General features: G+C 39.2%; 1 protein-coding gene across 1 annotated transcript; it reads right to left on the bottom strand.

Moving 5' to 3' along the window:
• Positions 1-2,970: 2,970 nt before the first annotated feature.
• U4-U6-60K (U4-U6 small nuclear riboprotein factor 60K) lies at positions 2,971-17,330 on the bottom strand. Its single transcript, XM_085950221.1, has 8 exons — positions 17,008-17,330; positions 14,349-14,553; positions 11,815-11,973; positions 10,389-10,565; positions 7,576-7,767; positions 5,657-5,872; positions 3,735-3,946; positions 2,971-3,316 (listed from the first exon to the last, which is right to left on the bottom strand). Exons 1-8 carry the CDS (start codon positions 17,180-17,182, stop codon positions 3,102-3,104), a joined length of 1,551 nt encoding a protein of 516 aa, XP_085806347.1. The 5' UTR covers positions 17,183-17,330; the 3' UTR covers positions 2,971-3,101.
• Positions 17,331-17,402: the final 72 nt, after the last annotated feature.

The raw sequence follows: 17,402 nt of genomic DNA, 5'->3' as shown, positions 1-17,402 counted from the left end.
AAAATCCTCCTTTTATTTATAGTCCAAATTCTTTGTTCGGAACTCACGAAAATTGTTGAAGCCTTGAAGCTGATCGCGGTGATTGGATTTTGCAATAAGTTAAGCCCATCATGGACACAACCACTTGTAGCTGTGATCCGCGGGAGCTACACACGGTGACCTGCATTTCTCATACTGTTTGTATTGGGTATTCGTACATGCCGTGTCACATCAAGATACTCTTCACTCTGACGTAAGTGATGAACATTTGGACTGCAGCTGTAACTCATGGCAACCACATGCGTGTATTCACCTACCGGTGTCTGCGACCTGTCACTTCCAGAAGTGGTTACGTCTATATTTTCGGCCTTTTGGATCAGTGAAATTTCTGTTTCTGTCGCCATGTGATATGTTGTGTAATGGGATTTATAAATGTGAAATAGTGTGGACACAGTTCAATTCTAACTAAGCTTTACCTAGTTATTAATAAAACTGTAGTATCTGTAGCAGTGACATCCTGTGGGGGTAGGCAGATTGAGCATCGCTTGAGGGCAGCAAATTAGGAGAATCATTCGGTATATATAGAAATAGCTACCTAAACTTAATAATACCGAAAATATTTTAAATTAAAAATTCAGTTCACTGTTTAGAAACAGAATTAACATAAAAGGTTTAACAGGTCTGTAATTTTTTTGTCGGGCTCGCGATGTCTAGTCAACTTCCGTTGCCCTTTGACGTTCTTGGTAAACGATACGTGCAAATTTGCGAATAGTAATAAAATTACAGTTTGACTTATTAACCAGTGCGTACGGAAGTTGCATTGGCCGTCGAAATTAAGATGCACCCCCCTCTTACAGAGCGTCCCACCTATCGCTCCTGGTCGATGATTTTAGTCTGTATCGAAGCGTCGTGCCGTCATTATATCGATTTAATAACACCTAAACCTTTGCGATCTTGAGCTAAAAATATCATTATAAATGTTGCCAAGTTTTGTGAAGATGAAAAACAACACGGATTATCCTTAATTCCTCAAGACAGAGCAAATTAATGTATTACAAAAATTACACCTAAATGCTACTGTATTACAAACGTCGAAAAAATACCCACTTAAAAAAACTCACGGAAACCCACGGAAAAAATTATTTATAAATTTATTTTTGTATGTTTTAGTGGTACAGTACTCTCTCAGCAATCCGCCATCCCAAAAACCAGATAAGTGTCCAATTAGTGAATGCGGCAGATTATACTGCATACATACTAAATATGGTAAAAATGAAAACAGGTATTTCATAAAAATAGTTTTTTTGAGAAATTTGTACTAGCAAATTACGGTTTTATTTATAATTAAAATCAAGTATTTACTAAATTATACATACATACTTATAAACTAAGTTTATTAACTAAATATTAAATAGTACATAAATCACTTGACACAACCAGTTGTTCAGTGAGGCAAATATTCTTGAATGGTTTAGGATTCCTGGCTTTCCCTATGACCAAAAGCTTCATTTTTTGGTTGCATTGGAGCACAGCATAATTGTTATGCGGTTCTTGTGCACTTTCCTCCCTGGTACATTACTTTCTTCGCGATGAACGTACGTTTTACGAAGGAGAAGTTTCCAAAATAAACCCGTTTCACCTGCTTTGTATAGTTTTGTATGCGGCGGACTACTGAATTTGACAATCGAATACCGGCGAAGCTATATTTTTTGCTTTCAACTAGTAAAAATAACAAGTAGTTGTCGGATAATCGAGCGGCGGATTACTGAGAGTGTACTGTATATATCGTCTCTGTTCTGGCAGAACACACTAACTGGAGAATACTAGTTTTGAGTAATTTGACTTTGAAGTTGTTAAAATATTTGAAATGGTCTATCATGTAAGTTTATTAAGTAATCGTAAAAAGGATGACTTTAAAATAAAGACTGTTTATTTATTAAGAAGGTTTCCAGACAGTAAAGTTTGAAATAAGGAACATTTTGGTATAACTAACTCAATATGTCATTTATTCGAATTAGTGTCTTCTGCCAGAACACATTTTTTAGATATTGGAGTCATAAAATGATGATAAAAAAAAATGTATAAAAAATGGGGAGGCATTTTGGCGCTGATAGGGGTGGCATTTTGTCTAGGGACGTCACTGAACTGTAGGACTGGTTGACAATGGCATTTTGAAGAGCTGACGAAACCGATCCTGACTTTTATTAACTAGTACTACTAATATTGTATTTTATTTCTTTAATACAATGCATTTACACCAAGAAATTGAGAGTTCTTATGACCGTAAAGGAAAAAAAAAACAGTGAATACTTATGTATGCGCGTTAGAAGTTATACTTCTTTGGCGTAACAAAACAAAAACAAAACTTGTGATAAACTAGATTCTTTGACTATTTTAATTATCTTGTTAAATTGCACACTCAAGAAAAAGGACCGCTTATTGGAACGCCGTTGGTTTATTTCTATACAATTTAACTTATATAATTATTTATCGTTGTTTTAATTTTTAAAGTAACAACTGTCACTCTGACGTTTAATAGTTTGTTTACATAAGGAATTGCAAATCGCCGACAATAATAAATTCGCTGCCTAGGCAACGGAACAATTCTAAACTATAATATTATACTGTATAATCGTCACGATTGCAGTATCATACTGTGGAACAATCGGAGGTTCGAATCCAATCGAGTGCGATTTTTTTCGTGTGAAAAAATAAATTATGTGTTACATGTCACACGCCAAAAATACACTCTAATCTGATTTTCCAAACGCGCCTAAAGAAGTATAACTTCAAAAAAAGAAAATTTGTGATTGATTTTAGTTTGTAACGTTTGATTTGTAAACAGATTATAATAAAATATTTAATATATTATGTAACCTATATAACAGGGATGGCAAATAGGATTTGATCGGCATGCCAAAACAAGCCGATTGGTTTTTTTTGTTACATTCTCCAATCTTACGAATTATTTGTTAAATAAAAAATTTGTTTATTAAAACATATTTAATAATTATAAGCAGTTTTTATTCAACCTTTAATTTTACTTAAACTGTTTATTTATTTATATCTGTATAAAGGTTAGGTTTACAGCTAACTTAATTCGGCAGTCCAGCATGAGAAGGTTAAGAGGTGTCAGGCGCCCATAGTTTGAAGGTCCTGTCGTAGGAGCAGGTGGCGATGTACTTGTCATCGGGGGAGATGTCCAGCCCCATAACCTTGGAGTCGTGGCCGAGCAAGGTACGCAGAGGCTGCCAGCTCAGGTTTGCCCACATTTTCACTGAGTTATCGTAGCTGGCCGTCACCAGGTAGTGCCCATTGGTCCTCTGGTACCGCACGCCTGTCAAGTTTTTTATTCATTAAGAAATATCATGGCATAGACAGAGATTTGACTGCATACTATAATATAAAAAAATTAATAATTGAAGAAATATATATAGTTTCCAATGTGGAAATCAGGGAACACAAAAACAATGGGAAGCTCAAGTGGACACCCTTTTGGGTGTGGTTATAAAGTAGGTATGATTCTCGATTGTGGAGAAATATGGGATTAAAGAATATGTTAATTTAAATATTAAAGTTTGTCATGTAAACAAAACGCACAATCAATATTGGTGATATTAAATATGACATACTGGAGGCTTTGTATTTCTCTTGTTACATGAGCTGACTATTCTTTTTTTCTTTTTCATTTGACAAACGATGCTACCCTAACTAACCTACCGATATTATCTGATGAGAAAATGAAGAAGTCTTACCGCTGAGTAGGTTGGTGTGGGCGGGCAAGGTGTAGAGACAGGCGCGTCTTCGCAGATCCCAGACCCGCGCCGTATTGTCTCCAGAAGCTGTCACCAGGTGATGGCCGGCTGGAGACCAGTCACAACCGTAGACGCTCTTCAAGTGGCCTTCCATGAACATGACGCAACGTCCCGTGCGCAGGTCCCACACTCGCCCGAATGCGTCCAGACCTCTGCAAGATTTGCCTCACAATATTAAGAATATTCACTGGCGTAGCGAAATAATAAAAGGAATAATATGATACACTGTTAGTAATAGAATGCTTACAACTTTTCGTACAAAGTAGTGACATGTTTGAATTTTGTTTCACACATAAATTGGTTTGTCGCAGTAGCGAAGGGTGGAGGAAGGCTGCTAAGATCCGCCATAAACAGTGCACATTAAACTTTGTTAGACATCCGTATTTGTTTTTATTGAATTAAGACTAATTTACAGATGGTGTTAGTTAGAGCCCATACACACTAGCAGCGGCGGCTCCTCTAATACCATGCAAGTGCTACGCACTGCCTGCATTTTTGAAGACATTCATTGTTATTCATATGTGTATAACTCACTTTGCGAAGTAGAACATGTAGCAGTATTATGAACAATACTCCGTTCATGAGCGCAAAGCGATTGCGTCCAAATAGATTTTCAGTTTGTACAGGATTACAGTGAGTAGACAAGGTGAAAGAAGAAGATCTTCTCTTTGTAGAAGGTAAACCATTGCGCACTACCAGAAAATGCTATTCTGAAGACCACCGGCCGCCACTGCGCACTAGTGGCACGCCGCCTTGCGGATTCGTTTTTTGTATGAAAAGTGCCTACACCATACGCACTACATCTCGGCGGTTTGGCTATTGCGGCGGTCTACCGCACCGCAGAGCGCAACGCACTAGGTGGTTAATCGGCGGCTGACCGCATGAATGATCACATGTTGTGTTTTTTGTTAAAAACTTATTTCGACACGGAAAAATTTAGACATGATGTAGAAAAACGACTTTGCATATTATGGAACATGAAATGCGCCGAATATTTAATTTAATTAATTTAAAAAAAATAATATTGGATGAGTACTAATAAACGAGAAGAATTATAGTAAAGCAGTGGTTCCTAAATGAACGCCCAAATATTTTATATCTGAAATTAATATTAAATGAGTGTACTAACAAGTGAGGAGGTGAATAAAACATTTAAATCTCCGATGAGTTATATTTTATAACCATTCTCAGTTGATTCGTCATCCATATGCTTTGACTGAGGAGCGAACACAAAAGAATATTTATTTGGTGTTGGCTTAAGGGCGGATGTGCTCAGCGTAGGTCAAAATGGAACTTTTATTGTATTTTCAATGCATGATACTGGACATTCCTTAAACGTTGTAGATAATCTATTTATATAATTTTAAAGCCTTATTATCCTTTATATTTATTTTAAACATTTGATGACTGCATAAAGTATTTTTATTACATAAAATAGTATTCTTTTATACCTCTCGCTCTAATGTTTTAGAATATATTGACAAGAATTAGGCATTTTATTATTCAAAAAATGGGCAAGATTAACACATTTGAAGATAATTCTAAAGATACTAATTATAAGCTATGTCTTTGAACATTCAAGTGTGATAAACATCCTACGAATAATGATTGCTTTATAATAATTATTGACCTAAGAATAAGGAAGTGTTTTTTTGAAATACGCCATTTCTTTTGGCATTCCCCAGTGGTTAAGCTACAACATATGGCCGTAGCCATAAATTCACAAACTAAAATTGAAGTAGGGAGTAAGATCATGTTAACGCGCGTGTTTGAACATGTACCGTTTAAAAAAAAAAAAAAAAATTTCGGTTACGTATGACAAAATGCAAATAGGGGTTATTAATGAGTCAGTGCAATGTTACCCGGTGGCGGCGACGGATCCGTCTCCTTGAAAGGCGATACAGTGCGGAGGCGTGGCGTGGCCTTCTTGGTGGAGTACTTCGGAGCCAGTCTCTAGATCCCAGAGGCGCCAGGAGGAGTCACGGCAGCAGGTGCCCAGGAAACGGCCCGACGGATGAAATGCCACACCCGACACGCGGTGCGGTTCGTGACCCATCAACGATGCTATCGGCTCCTCACTGAAAATCGTCACAATTTTAACTTCGACCCGAGAAAAGTCGTAAGAGATTCAAATATTTTAGGGACCTTGAGGCAGTGGCGAAGGTTGGAGGTAGGCTGCTAAGATCTGCCATAAATAGTGTACTCTAAATTTTGTCAGTCATACGTAATTTGTTTTCATTGAAATAAGACTATACTTTATAGATGGTGTCGGTTAGTTTTTAAAATTCAATTCGCTGCGAAAACTAAGCCATAATAGAAAATAGTCAAAAAATACTCTAATAATTAATAAATTAATATCTATAAAATATCTAAAATTATGCAATTAAATCATACATAACTATGGATATTTTATAGATAGAATAATATTTTTATATTCTATGATAGTTTGATTTAGGCAGGGCTTAATGAATTTAAAAGTATGAACAAACAATATGTGTAATATTGATACCAGATGAAGTCCACCTCAAAGGGCAGACCGAACCATCATATTTCCCAAAATACCACAGCCTACGTCCACTCTTCGCGGTTATCGCAACCCTCGGCCGTGCGAAGCCCGCCTCAAAGAATCATAAATTCAAATTCGTCAGCGCTCCCGCCAAAACACAGACGCGGCCTGTCAAAAATGGTCGCTCGCACCGCCACTAGTCAATTCGTCGGTAAAACAGAGAGCGCCGCGTTAATGCCGGCAATCTGACAGTGGGACGCGCGCGAAAAGCTCTCTCTCGTATCAGACGTCGACCAGGCAGGATCTCTTCTCTCTCGCCTCGGACGCGGAGCCACAAGCGTCTGCAGCCCAGCCAGCATTTCCCGCCAAAAAGACTGCATCGCCACGCCGCAAGCACTGACTCTCACCTCGGATGCCAAGCATCAATCAGCAGCCCAGCCGCGACACCACGTTTGCAGCCCGCCAAAGCGCCAATTACCGACCGTCAACGACAATACCCTGTATCAAATACGATAAAATAAACCAGCCTCGACACAATACACCGTGCGTTTCTGTCTCCCACCCCCGCTTTGACCTTGACGTTATCACGGCCTGCCATCTCCGCTTAAGAGCGCGCAGAAAGCCGGTGATAATATGTATTCTTAATCCAACGAAAACAAATAAGTATGAATGAAAAATTTTGTCGTATTGCCCAAAATATACCAATACTATTATGGTTTGGTTAGGTAGGGCTTAATTTATTTTTAAAAACTAACCAACACCATCTGTAAATTGTAGTCATAGTTCAATAAAAACAAACACGTATAACCAACAAAGTTTATTGAGAATTATTTGAGGCGGATCTTAACAGCCTACCTCCACCCTTCGCTACCATCTTGAGGTCAAATTACAGTAGTGAAAGATGTCATAGAAACATCTAGCCTTAAAAGAATCATTTGTATGTATTAGGAATCGAACCCGGTTGAGAAGCTGATGCCACACACATTGGATTATGAGAGCCACCCAGAGGTGAAGAAATACATTTGTTGCAAAGTGCAGAATGAAGGTCATGGTCTGGGAGGAGTGGTTCATAACCCTTTACAATATAACCCATTTGGTCTGAATGCACACAAAAAGCGTCATTGTAAATATTGCGTAACTAATTTAAGTGTAACAATCGACAGTTAGGTTAACTTAACAATGACATCTATGCATCTGGCTCTTAGAATTATTGTGTACAGAGTAATGATCTTCTGGATAATGATATTGGATAGATAATTTTATTAGTCGGGTTACCTGGCGAGACTCCAAAGTTTGACAGTGCCGTCGTAAGCGCAGGACGCAACCGCACACTCTTTGGAGGGAGACTCAGGGTCAGGGAGGTTGGCTCCGGGTCTGAATACGGCCGCGCCCGCCTGACAGGCGTGCCCTCGCAGAGTTACCAACGCCTCGCACTCTGGCACCGACCACACCTTGCACAGGCCCGACCTGAAATGTTTTGATCATTCATAAATTATTTTTAAATTCAAACAGTATCCGTAGAATAAAACCATCTGTGTGAACCAGTTATGGATTTACAATACATCTTCCTCATTCCGGTCCCATCATCATTATCATCAGGAGTACGGCAACCTGGAGTGGATCCTGGCTTCTTTTAACAAAATTTTCCGCCTGTCCTTATCCGTAGTGGCTGCTTTCCAGTTAGGAACTACAAGTATGTGTCAGTCATTGATAGCTACATCATCCTGAGATTTTTGGATTGCCAGATATTGCGCCTAGAATTCAGTGATGGCAAACTTTTTTATGCTTACGTGCCAAAAAAACTAAAAAATTGTTAAGAAAGGGAAAGTTATAAAGTAAGAACAGCATTGTGTACTGTTACCATCATAATAAGACATTGATGACACGTGTAAATTGATGCATTATTGTAATTGTGATCAATTGACCAAAGCAGAACCGGTTTGATTTTATTTGAAATTGGTGCATTTTTAGCAAGACTTGTGACAAAAACTAAATAATAAACAAACAATTTCAGGCATGTAGCAAGTTAGACAAAGATTTAAGTACATAAGTATAAATATACACCCGATCCTCTTTTTGCACGAGGGATACATTCCAAAGACTACAATGCAAAACAAAACCGTGTAAAAAAAGATAAGGCGTCCATACAAAAATGGTAGATAGGTTCCATTACTTAAAATCAACTGAAAATATGAAATTCTTGAACTCAAAAATAAATCGAATATATTTATTATTTATACGAGGGTGGGTCAATAAGTCCTTAGAAAAGCCGACAGGTGGCGCGACTAGTACTGTAAGTGGTTTGTTTTCATGCAGCGGCACTACCGATTCAGTATGCTGCGAAGTTTCAATCAGATTGGTCAGGTTGTTGTGTGTTTCTCGTACATTTAAAAAAAAAATTTGCTTGTTTACAAAAATGGAGAAAATTGAGTTTAGAGCTGTTATTAAACATTTTAATATAAAAGGGTTAACAGCAAAGGAAATAAAAAATGAGTTGGATTTAGTTCACGGCACATCTGCTCCTTCACTTACAACTATTTATAACTGGTTAAATGAATTTAAACGTGGTCGTACATCAACAAAGGATGAACCACGCTCAGGACGTCCTGTAGAGGTGACTACACAAGAAATGATCAATAAAATCCACGATATGGTGTTAAGTGACCGAAGATTAAAGTTGAGTGAGATAATTGAGGTTACAGGGATCTCAAAAGGTAGCGTCATTTCTATTTTACATGACAAATTGGGCATGAAAAAAATTTCTGCAAGATGGGTGCCGCGTTTGCTCACAGTCGACAATAAACGCAATAGGGTGGTGGCCTCTAAAGCCCTGTTGTCGCTCATGCAACGCAATCCGGATGAATTTTTTCGTCGCTTTGTGACTGTAGATGAAACATGGATACACCACTATACTCCCGAGACGAAAGAACAGTCAAAGCAGTGGATTGCGAAAGGTGAACCATGTCCAAAGAAGGCGAAAACCGTAAAATCAGCTGGTAAGGTTATGGCTACTGTATTTTGGGATGCACGTGGAATTATTTTCGTTGACTATTTGGAAAAAGGAAAAACAATAACAGGGGATTATTATGCATCTTTATTGGACCAGCTAAAAAACAAAATTGAAGAAAAACGGCCTCATTTAAACAGGAAAAAAATCCTCTTTCATCAGGACAATGCCCGTGTTCACACATGTTTACGATCAATGGCTAAAATTGAAGAATTGAAGTTCGAATTGGTCGACCACCCACCGTATTCGCCAGATTTAGCCCCCAGTGACTTTTTCCTTTTCCCAAACTTAAAAAAATGGCTAAGTGGACAACGTTTTTTTTCAAATGAAGAAGTCATCGATCGGACAAATGCTTATTTTGAGGACCTTCCGAAAACTTATTTTTCTGACGGTATAAAAAAAATTGAGAAACGTCTAACCAAGTGTATTGAGCTCCAAGGAGATTATGTTGAGAAATAAAAAAAAATACAAAAATAAAAACTGTTTTAATGCTTTTTTCTAAGAAATTATTGACCCACCCTCGTACTTACATAAAAACACATAGTTTCGATTTAAATTAAATTTAGCAAAGAGAAATATATTTATTCAGTGTCGCTACTTGACAATAAACATGTCCGTTTACTGCGGTTTTTCGCCGTCGAAAAATTACTCTCATCACTGGAAATATTTAATGACGCTAACGCCGAAGCACGCGGCGCGTCTCTTGTATCGAACCCGAAGTGACTGACTAGTGGGGCCATGTATATATATCTGGGCGGAATCCGGTGACAACATATGTATGCATCAGTGGCGTGCGGTCCATTGCAATGCAATTTTTTGATAAATATGTACATACATACGTATTTTTATTCTTTTTAGTTTTTTAGTAAACCGTGCATAAAGAGGATTGGGTGTATAAATCATAGAATTGATTACATCCAATAATTCTTTTGCGTGCAAGTAAAATTTTCATGTATGCCATAAGTACGCTATCGCTGGCTTTCTGAAAATTTGTTGTTTTGTTTCTAGCATAGACAATTGACAATTTGCCTAGGGCTGAGCAGATATCCGTACGATGATGAGATAAACGTGGAATACTAACCATGAAGAGGTAACAAGCATGCGAGAGTCGTCACTGAAGGAGCAGTGAGTGAGCGGACGGGTGTCGCCAACTTGGCTGGCAGCCACGGCCATACCGGTCAGCCGCCGCTGAAGTTCCTGGCGAGCTGCTGCTCGTGCTGTACCTCCTGCGCCTGCCTCCGCGCACGCCTTGCGAAGCCTGTAATCCAATTCAATTCACAGTTTACACAGAGCACTTCATAATAACTGTCATATGAGATGTGTATTGCCAAATACTTGTCCACAATTCATTATTTTTGGTAAACGAAGTTTGTATATTTGTTTTACTTAATATGTAAAATTTTTTTTTGTATGGTTTTTTAGAATGTATTCCCTAATTTTGTATGAAAGCCGTGCGGCTTACGCGTTGGCCTATAGCGTCGTGGATCCCAGGTTCGAATCCTGGGTCTGACAAGTACACATATTGTTTTTCAATTTGTGTATGAGTCAGAGTATGGACCTAATAGGTTGAGCAAGTGGTTGACATCAATTACTCGTAAAAACAAAATCTGTCAATACAAACCTCCGCTCTGTGGATGCCCATATGATCTTATTAGGGTCGGACTAGGTCGGAAAAAAAAAAATTTGTATACACCGACAACTTTAACTTGACGTGTGATCTTGGCGCTAGTGTCACGATATAAGCATTACTGGTATATTGCAAGCTATTAGTTTTTTAAACCTCTGAACCATAAGTTACAGTTGTCGGTCTCTTTGAATTATATACCCCGATATACGCTTTTTTAGCATATTTATCATTATTTTATAGCCTGGAAACTTATTTTATAATTTTGTTTGATAACTACAAAGGAAGTTGAAGCTACAATATCGATCTATGCGCTGCAGGTCTCATATGGCGGAATGCGTGTAACGTGGCAATGTTAGTCGGCTCGCACATTGGAACTCGTCTCGCCTAAAAACGCATCGAATACGTCGATGTGACGTCATCGTAAACCAAGAAACAAACGTTATTAAATGGACCTTCGCACATTGGCCGTTGCAACTGCGACGCGAGACGATCCGCTGATGCAACATGTCGAATTTCGAACAGCCTGCATGTCGTATCTAAAAAAAGACGACTCCGCGCAAGCGCACAGCTGGCGGCCATCGGTCATTTCTGTCTTTGTCTCTGTCTACAATGTCATTGCTCGCTCACGCCGCCGCGTTTGACGTTTGTTCATACAATCAACACAATAAAAATGGCAGACGAGAGACTTCTCTTTTTTCGTGTTTGACGTTTGCCGCTGGGCAGATGTGCGAGGATGTACGATGCAACATTCGTCGAAAGTCTTAGAACTTTTGATTTATGGCCGTTAGGCACACAACACGAATTGTGATGTGCGAGCCGGCTTATGCACAGCATCGTCGTCTTTATATATGGAGCATACTATTAAGGTCTCGTCTGTTACCTGTCTCTGGCTCTGGGCAGGGAGTATCGGGCGATCCACAGACGAGCCTGACGCAGCTGGGGAGGTCCCTCGTGGTACCAGGTGCCCTCCTGTCCCCTTTCCTGCTGCAAACGTGCCTCCTCCTCCTCCATTCGTTTGTGGATGGCATCCTCGCCGAGGCTGAAATCCGCCACCAGATTTATATCAACCAATTTTAAGAAAAATACAATTAGTACGGAGGTGAATTTAAAAAAAAATGGGAAAGAAGAATAAATCTATGATGATCTTTATAACAACTATTCCTCAGTAGAAGGCTGTGGCGATGACTTCTTATTAGTTAGAGTTTAAAGAGTTTCAAAATGATTTATTTTAAATGATTAGAATCTAACATTCTTAGTGGCGAAGAAGGTTGCATGTAGGCTGTTAAGATCTGCCATAAATAATGCACACAAAACTTTGTTAGTGATACGTATTTGTTTCATTGAAGACTACAAATTGCAGATGATGTTGGTTAGTTTTTAAAATTGAATTAAACCCAGCATAAGCCAAGCCATAATAGATAATAGTCAAAAAATATTTGACAATCTATAAAGTATCTTAATACTATTGATGAGCCTACTCTGCCTGAAGTAAGAAGAGCATTAGGATCCACCATAGATCACATCCATCTCATGAAGCAAACTATGGAGAAAGCGCACGAATACAACCTTACACTCCACCACCTGTTTATTGATTTTAAACAAGCTTTCGACAGCGTGAATAGGGATAAGATGCTGCAAAGCCTAAAAATACTGGGAATTCCCTTAAAACTAGTAAGGCTAATAAAGACCACATTGACGGATACTCAAGCAGTTGTCACTGTGCAAAATGAGCAAACTGAAAGCTTCAAAATCGAATCAGGTGTGAGACAAGGGGATGCGCTATCCACTATGGTATTTAACCTTGTGGTGGAATCCATAGCTCGTGAAACCAACATAAGAGGATGGGTAGATAACAGTACAACGCAGATGTGCGCTTATGCTGACAACATAGTAATTACAAGCAGATCCAAACAGAGGATGATCGACCATGGTAGCACTATGAAAATAAAAGCAGAAAACGCTGGGCTGCAAATAAACCAGTCAAAAACTAAATATATGGTCAGCACACGCGATCAGGTACCGCTGCAGAATATAGACATAGGACAGCATGCATATGAAGGGGTGGACAAGTTCACGTATCTCGGATCCAGCCTAAATACCCAAAATAAGACAGCAGAGGAGATAAAAATCCGCCTTATCTCCGGGAATAAATGCTGGCATGCCTGCAAGCGACTGGTGGGGTCGAAAATTCTAGGCCGAAGAAGTAAACTTCTAATTTATAAAACGATTATAAGGCCAGTGGTCACTTATGGCTGTGAGACTTGGTGCCTAACTCAAAACGAGGAAAACAAATTAGCTGTCTTTGAGCGCAAAATACTCCGCAAAATCTTTGGACCCACGTTGGAAAATGGGAACTACAGAATTAAAATGAACCACGAGTTGGAAAAGCTGATTGAACAGCAAACAATCATAAGATACTGTAAGTCCCAAAGACTACGATGGGCGGGACATGTGGAGAGAATGCCTGAAGTTAGAGCGCCAAGGATCATAACGAAGTGGCTACCCCAACGGAAGAGACCCAGAGGCCGTCCAAGAAGGAGATGGGCTGACGCCGTAGAAATGGACTGGCTTCATATAGGAAGACCCGGTAACTGGAGAAGTGTGGCGAGAGACCGGAGTGAGTGGAGAGCGGTTGTGGAGGAGGCAAAATCCCACCCCGGGATGTAGCGCCGTGGAAGAAGATAAAGTATCTAAAATTATGACATTAAATCATACATAATTTCAATTATTCGTCCAGTAAAAACAAAACAATGATTCGGTTCATGGATTATATATGTACGAATGCATATGTTGTCGTCATCACTATACATCGGCTGCCAGGTAATTAGTAGCACTAGTAGGGGTAAACATCTGCACGCACACCATAGACTAACCAAATCATTGTTTCCTTTTTACTGTACTCTTAATTCAATGAAAACAAACAAACATGACTGACGACAAAGTGTACATTATTTTTGTTGGATCTCCACAGCCTACCTCCACTGTGATGGTTTGGTTTAAGCAATTTTTAATTGAATTTTAAAAACTAACCAGCATCATCTACAATTTGTATTTTTAGTTCAATAAAAGCAAATACGTATGACGAACAAAGTTTAGTGTGCATTATTGGTGTTGGATTTCTATAGCATATCAGAACCCTTCGTCACTGGTATGTAGGTACATGTGTAAAAATATTGGGCAAATAAACAATCGGAAATGGAAATATTTGGATCGGATGGAAAAAGTCATGAACACCTGCATCACAATATTAATTGACAAATGACACATGACAAAAAACAGTAGTTAACTTCAAAGGATTCGCTTTGCTACTTGAATAAATTGATGCCGATGAAGCGTACATTAATTCTTTTTGAAATAAATCAAAAAAAAGGGGGTTCTCCAGTAATAACCATGATTGGTAAGAATGAATCTCACAAACTGAGTAGATCTCTGAGGCGGGCGCGGCGCTCGGCAGGGCCCTCTCCGAAGAGGCATACGGGCTCGGTGAGCTGACGCAGGCTGCGTCGCACCTCGCCGTCGTCTGTGGACACGTTTATTTGACGCGCCTTCCGCCGGCGCTCAAACTCCTCCAGCAGGGCCTGCTTGTCTTTTGACATCTCTTCTTCCAGCTCCATGTATTCTACTCCACACAAACAGAATTGTCAATTACACTGTAAGAGTAATCATTTCCATAATTTTTATGACAGGTTTATTCAAGATTTATCAGTTATGCGTCAATGACATTGAGCTACTTTACAAGCTGTTTGTTGGCGAATTTAAATGCGGGCGATTCAGCTACTGCGATTGTGATGATGACACACAAAACTTTCCATTCGCTGAGAAGCCAACAAGCTAGCGACTATTTTGACAGAATGTAGTTTGTTTTGTTACCGGGAGGTCGCTACTACGCTCTACTGCGCAGACGCAGTAGACGCACACGCCGGCGTGTAGCGTGTAAAGTTGACCGGCTTTCAACTTTTCTCAGTAGATTGTTTACAATCTGTTGGTTAGCTTGTTCGATGATGACACAAGTACTTAAAGTAGCTTAATGTCATTGACGCTTAACAAAATCCACCACGCAAGACACTCCTTCTTCGTTTTTTTTTCCTTTTCTGTTTGACACTACAACAGGCCTAGAGTCTCAATGACAGTAGTGTAGTTTATTCAGTAATAGAAGTGAAACAATCGCAAACACCCAGGCTTTGAGAAACAAAAATATATTGTGTCCTATCGTAATAGATTTTTGGGTTTCCACCGTGTGTACTTCTTCCTTCTTTCCTTTACGTTTCGGGCTCGTTGCAGAGGCCATTATCAAGAGATGATATGTTTTATGATGAAGTGTAGTGTAGGTATATGAATGTAAACATTGCTCTAAGAATGTGAAAAGGAATCCGATTAGCTACAGAGTAATGTGTCAATCGTTACGACCAGAGACTAGACTAGACTCTGTGTCCTAGATCCTCTGTGTCATCATAAAACATATCATGTCTCGATAATGGCCTCTGCAATGTCGAGGAAAGAAGGAAGAAGTACACACGGTGGAAACCCAAAAATCAATTACGATAAAAAACAACCGTGAAAGCCTCAAACATTATATATTGTGTCCTCATCGGGAATTGAACCCGGAGCTCTCAGATGAAAGGCCAGCACTTTACGCACTGCACCACGAGAGCCGCTCGATCGGGTGTATCACAACACACTAAGGTTTGATGTGAGGCATGTTCCGCCAATGTCCCAGGAGCAGTTACCCGAGACTGAGGTTGTTACATGCTAAAGTGTGTTTTGACTACTTACTAGACAAATTTACTACTTACTAGACAAACTATCCAAATTTGGTTAAATTATGGTTTAGTCTAGGTAGGGTTTAATTGGCTTTTAAAAACTAACCAATTTTAACTGCAATTTGTATTCTAATTTCGATGAATAAACAGGGCTTTTTTTTAAAAACAAAGGTGCCGGAACTCACCTCTTGCTAAACTTACTAAACCCACTAAAGAAAACTATATTATTCAAATATCATTTAAAGCAACTTTTCCTATGCCACGAAGCGCAAAAAAAATTAAACAAACAAACAAATACAAATAAACAACTAAAGTTGTAAAAACATCATAATATTTGAATAAAAGTATATAGTGATTCCATGGCCCCCCACATCCTTAAGCGTGCCCCCAATCCAGGATCTTTGGCGGACTCCCTACCTATCACTAAGGTTAAAGGCAGTGTGACCCTCTATAGTAGCATTTTTCAAACACCATCAACATCAACAAACATTAACCCAAAAATGCAATACACAATCACATATTTTAAAATGGCTATTTTTTTTACGATTAGAGCAAACTTGTGATATGCGTTTATCTCACTTATCTGGTCGATCCCCCAGGCTATAGCTCTGTCAGCCCCCCTTTTGTGGGGGCCATTGTGATTTCCAAAGTTCAGTCCAATCTTCGTCAGGCAAATTGTTTCTTTTCTCAGTGCTAGAGTCTACAGCCGAATGTCTTCCACTGAGTAACCACCGATCAATGTATTTTGAAGGATCGAAAAGTGTCAAAAGTGGTCCGACGAGTTTGATGAACAAAAGAGCTGAAACCTTGTTGGTCTTCCACGAAGCTCTTATTGGAGTAATAATTATATTCATTTGCAAAAATTCGCGTTCACATTCACTTGAAAAAATGGTAATAGAATTCAATGAATAGGTATATCAAACGCAATAGTTTTTCAGGATATGTCTTTTCACATGAGATGATTCAGGAAAATTAGCTTGTTCCACCGCATTACATGACAAGAAAAGCCCTGCAAATAAGTATGACTGACAAAGTTCTCCACCCTTCGCCACTGATACGTGATATAGCAGATAGTGAATCTACAGAAAAAGGGCAATGTCATAAAAGGCGCCATCGATTGACAGAAGAAGGATGACGAAATCACTTTGGAATGGTGTAAGTGTCATTTGAAAGTAACGATACCATCATCTAAACAAGTAGCGTGCACTGCCAGAAGAATTTGACACCATTCTACCTAAGGTAGCCGCCGGGCAGTATGGGTGGACGATGCTTATCAACATTAATCATCACAGTAATCTGTGTACGAAGGATACCTGTGGATACGTGTATCTCGCCCAATTCGGTGCCAGGGGTGGCTTCAGCAGCGTCGGTGGCATCTTCCTTGACGGCGGCGGCGATGGCAGCCAGTCGCGCACGCTCCTGTTCCTCAAGAGATCCATAATGCACGGTCTTCGTCTTCTTTATGAAGATTTCCTCGTCGTCTGACATTTTAACGCATATATTTAACGAAATACACTCAAAAATATAGTTAACATATCAGATCATCGACTTATCCGACGGTGAGAGTAAATTTTAATACAATATCTACGGGGAAAACGGACTGTTTACTAGCGTATTATTTTGACAGTTGCAAAACGATATTTTGACGTTGTTTGTTATTTGAGGTTATGTTAGTGTTGCCAAATAAAATATTGAAGATATACAATCC

Source organism: Rhyacophila brunnea, unplaced genomic scaffold (assembly GCF_057557595.1).
Source record: "Rhyacophila brunnea isolate RB1 unplaced genomic scaffold, BYU_Rbru_1.0 scaffold_23, whole genome shotgun sequence".
Taxonomy (NCBI): Eukaryota; Metazoa; Arthropoda; class Insecta; order Trichoptera; family Rhyacophilidae; genus Rhyacophila; species Rhyacophila brunnea.
The sequence above is the reverse complement of the archived record's forward strand: the minus strand, read 5'-3'. Positions and strand labels throughout refer to the sequence as shown.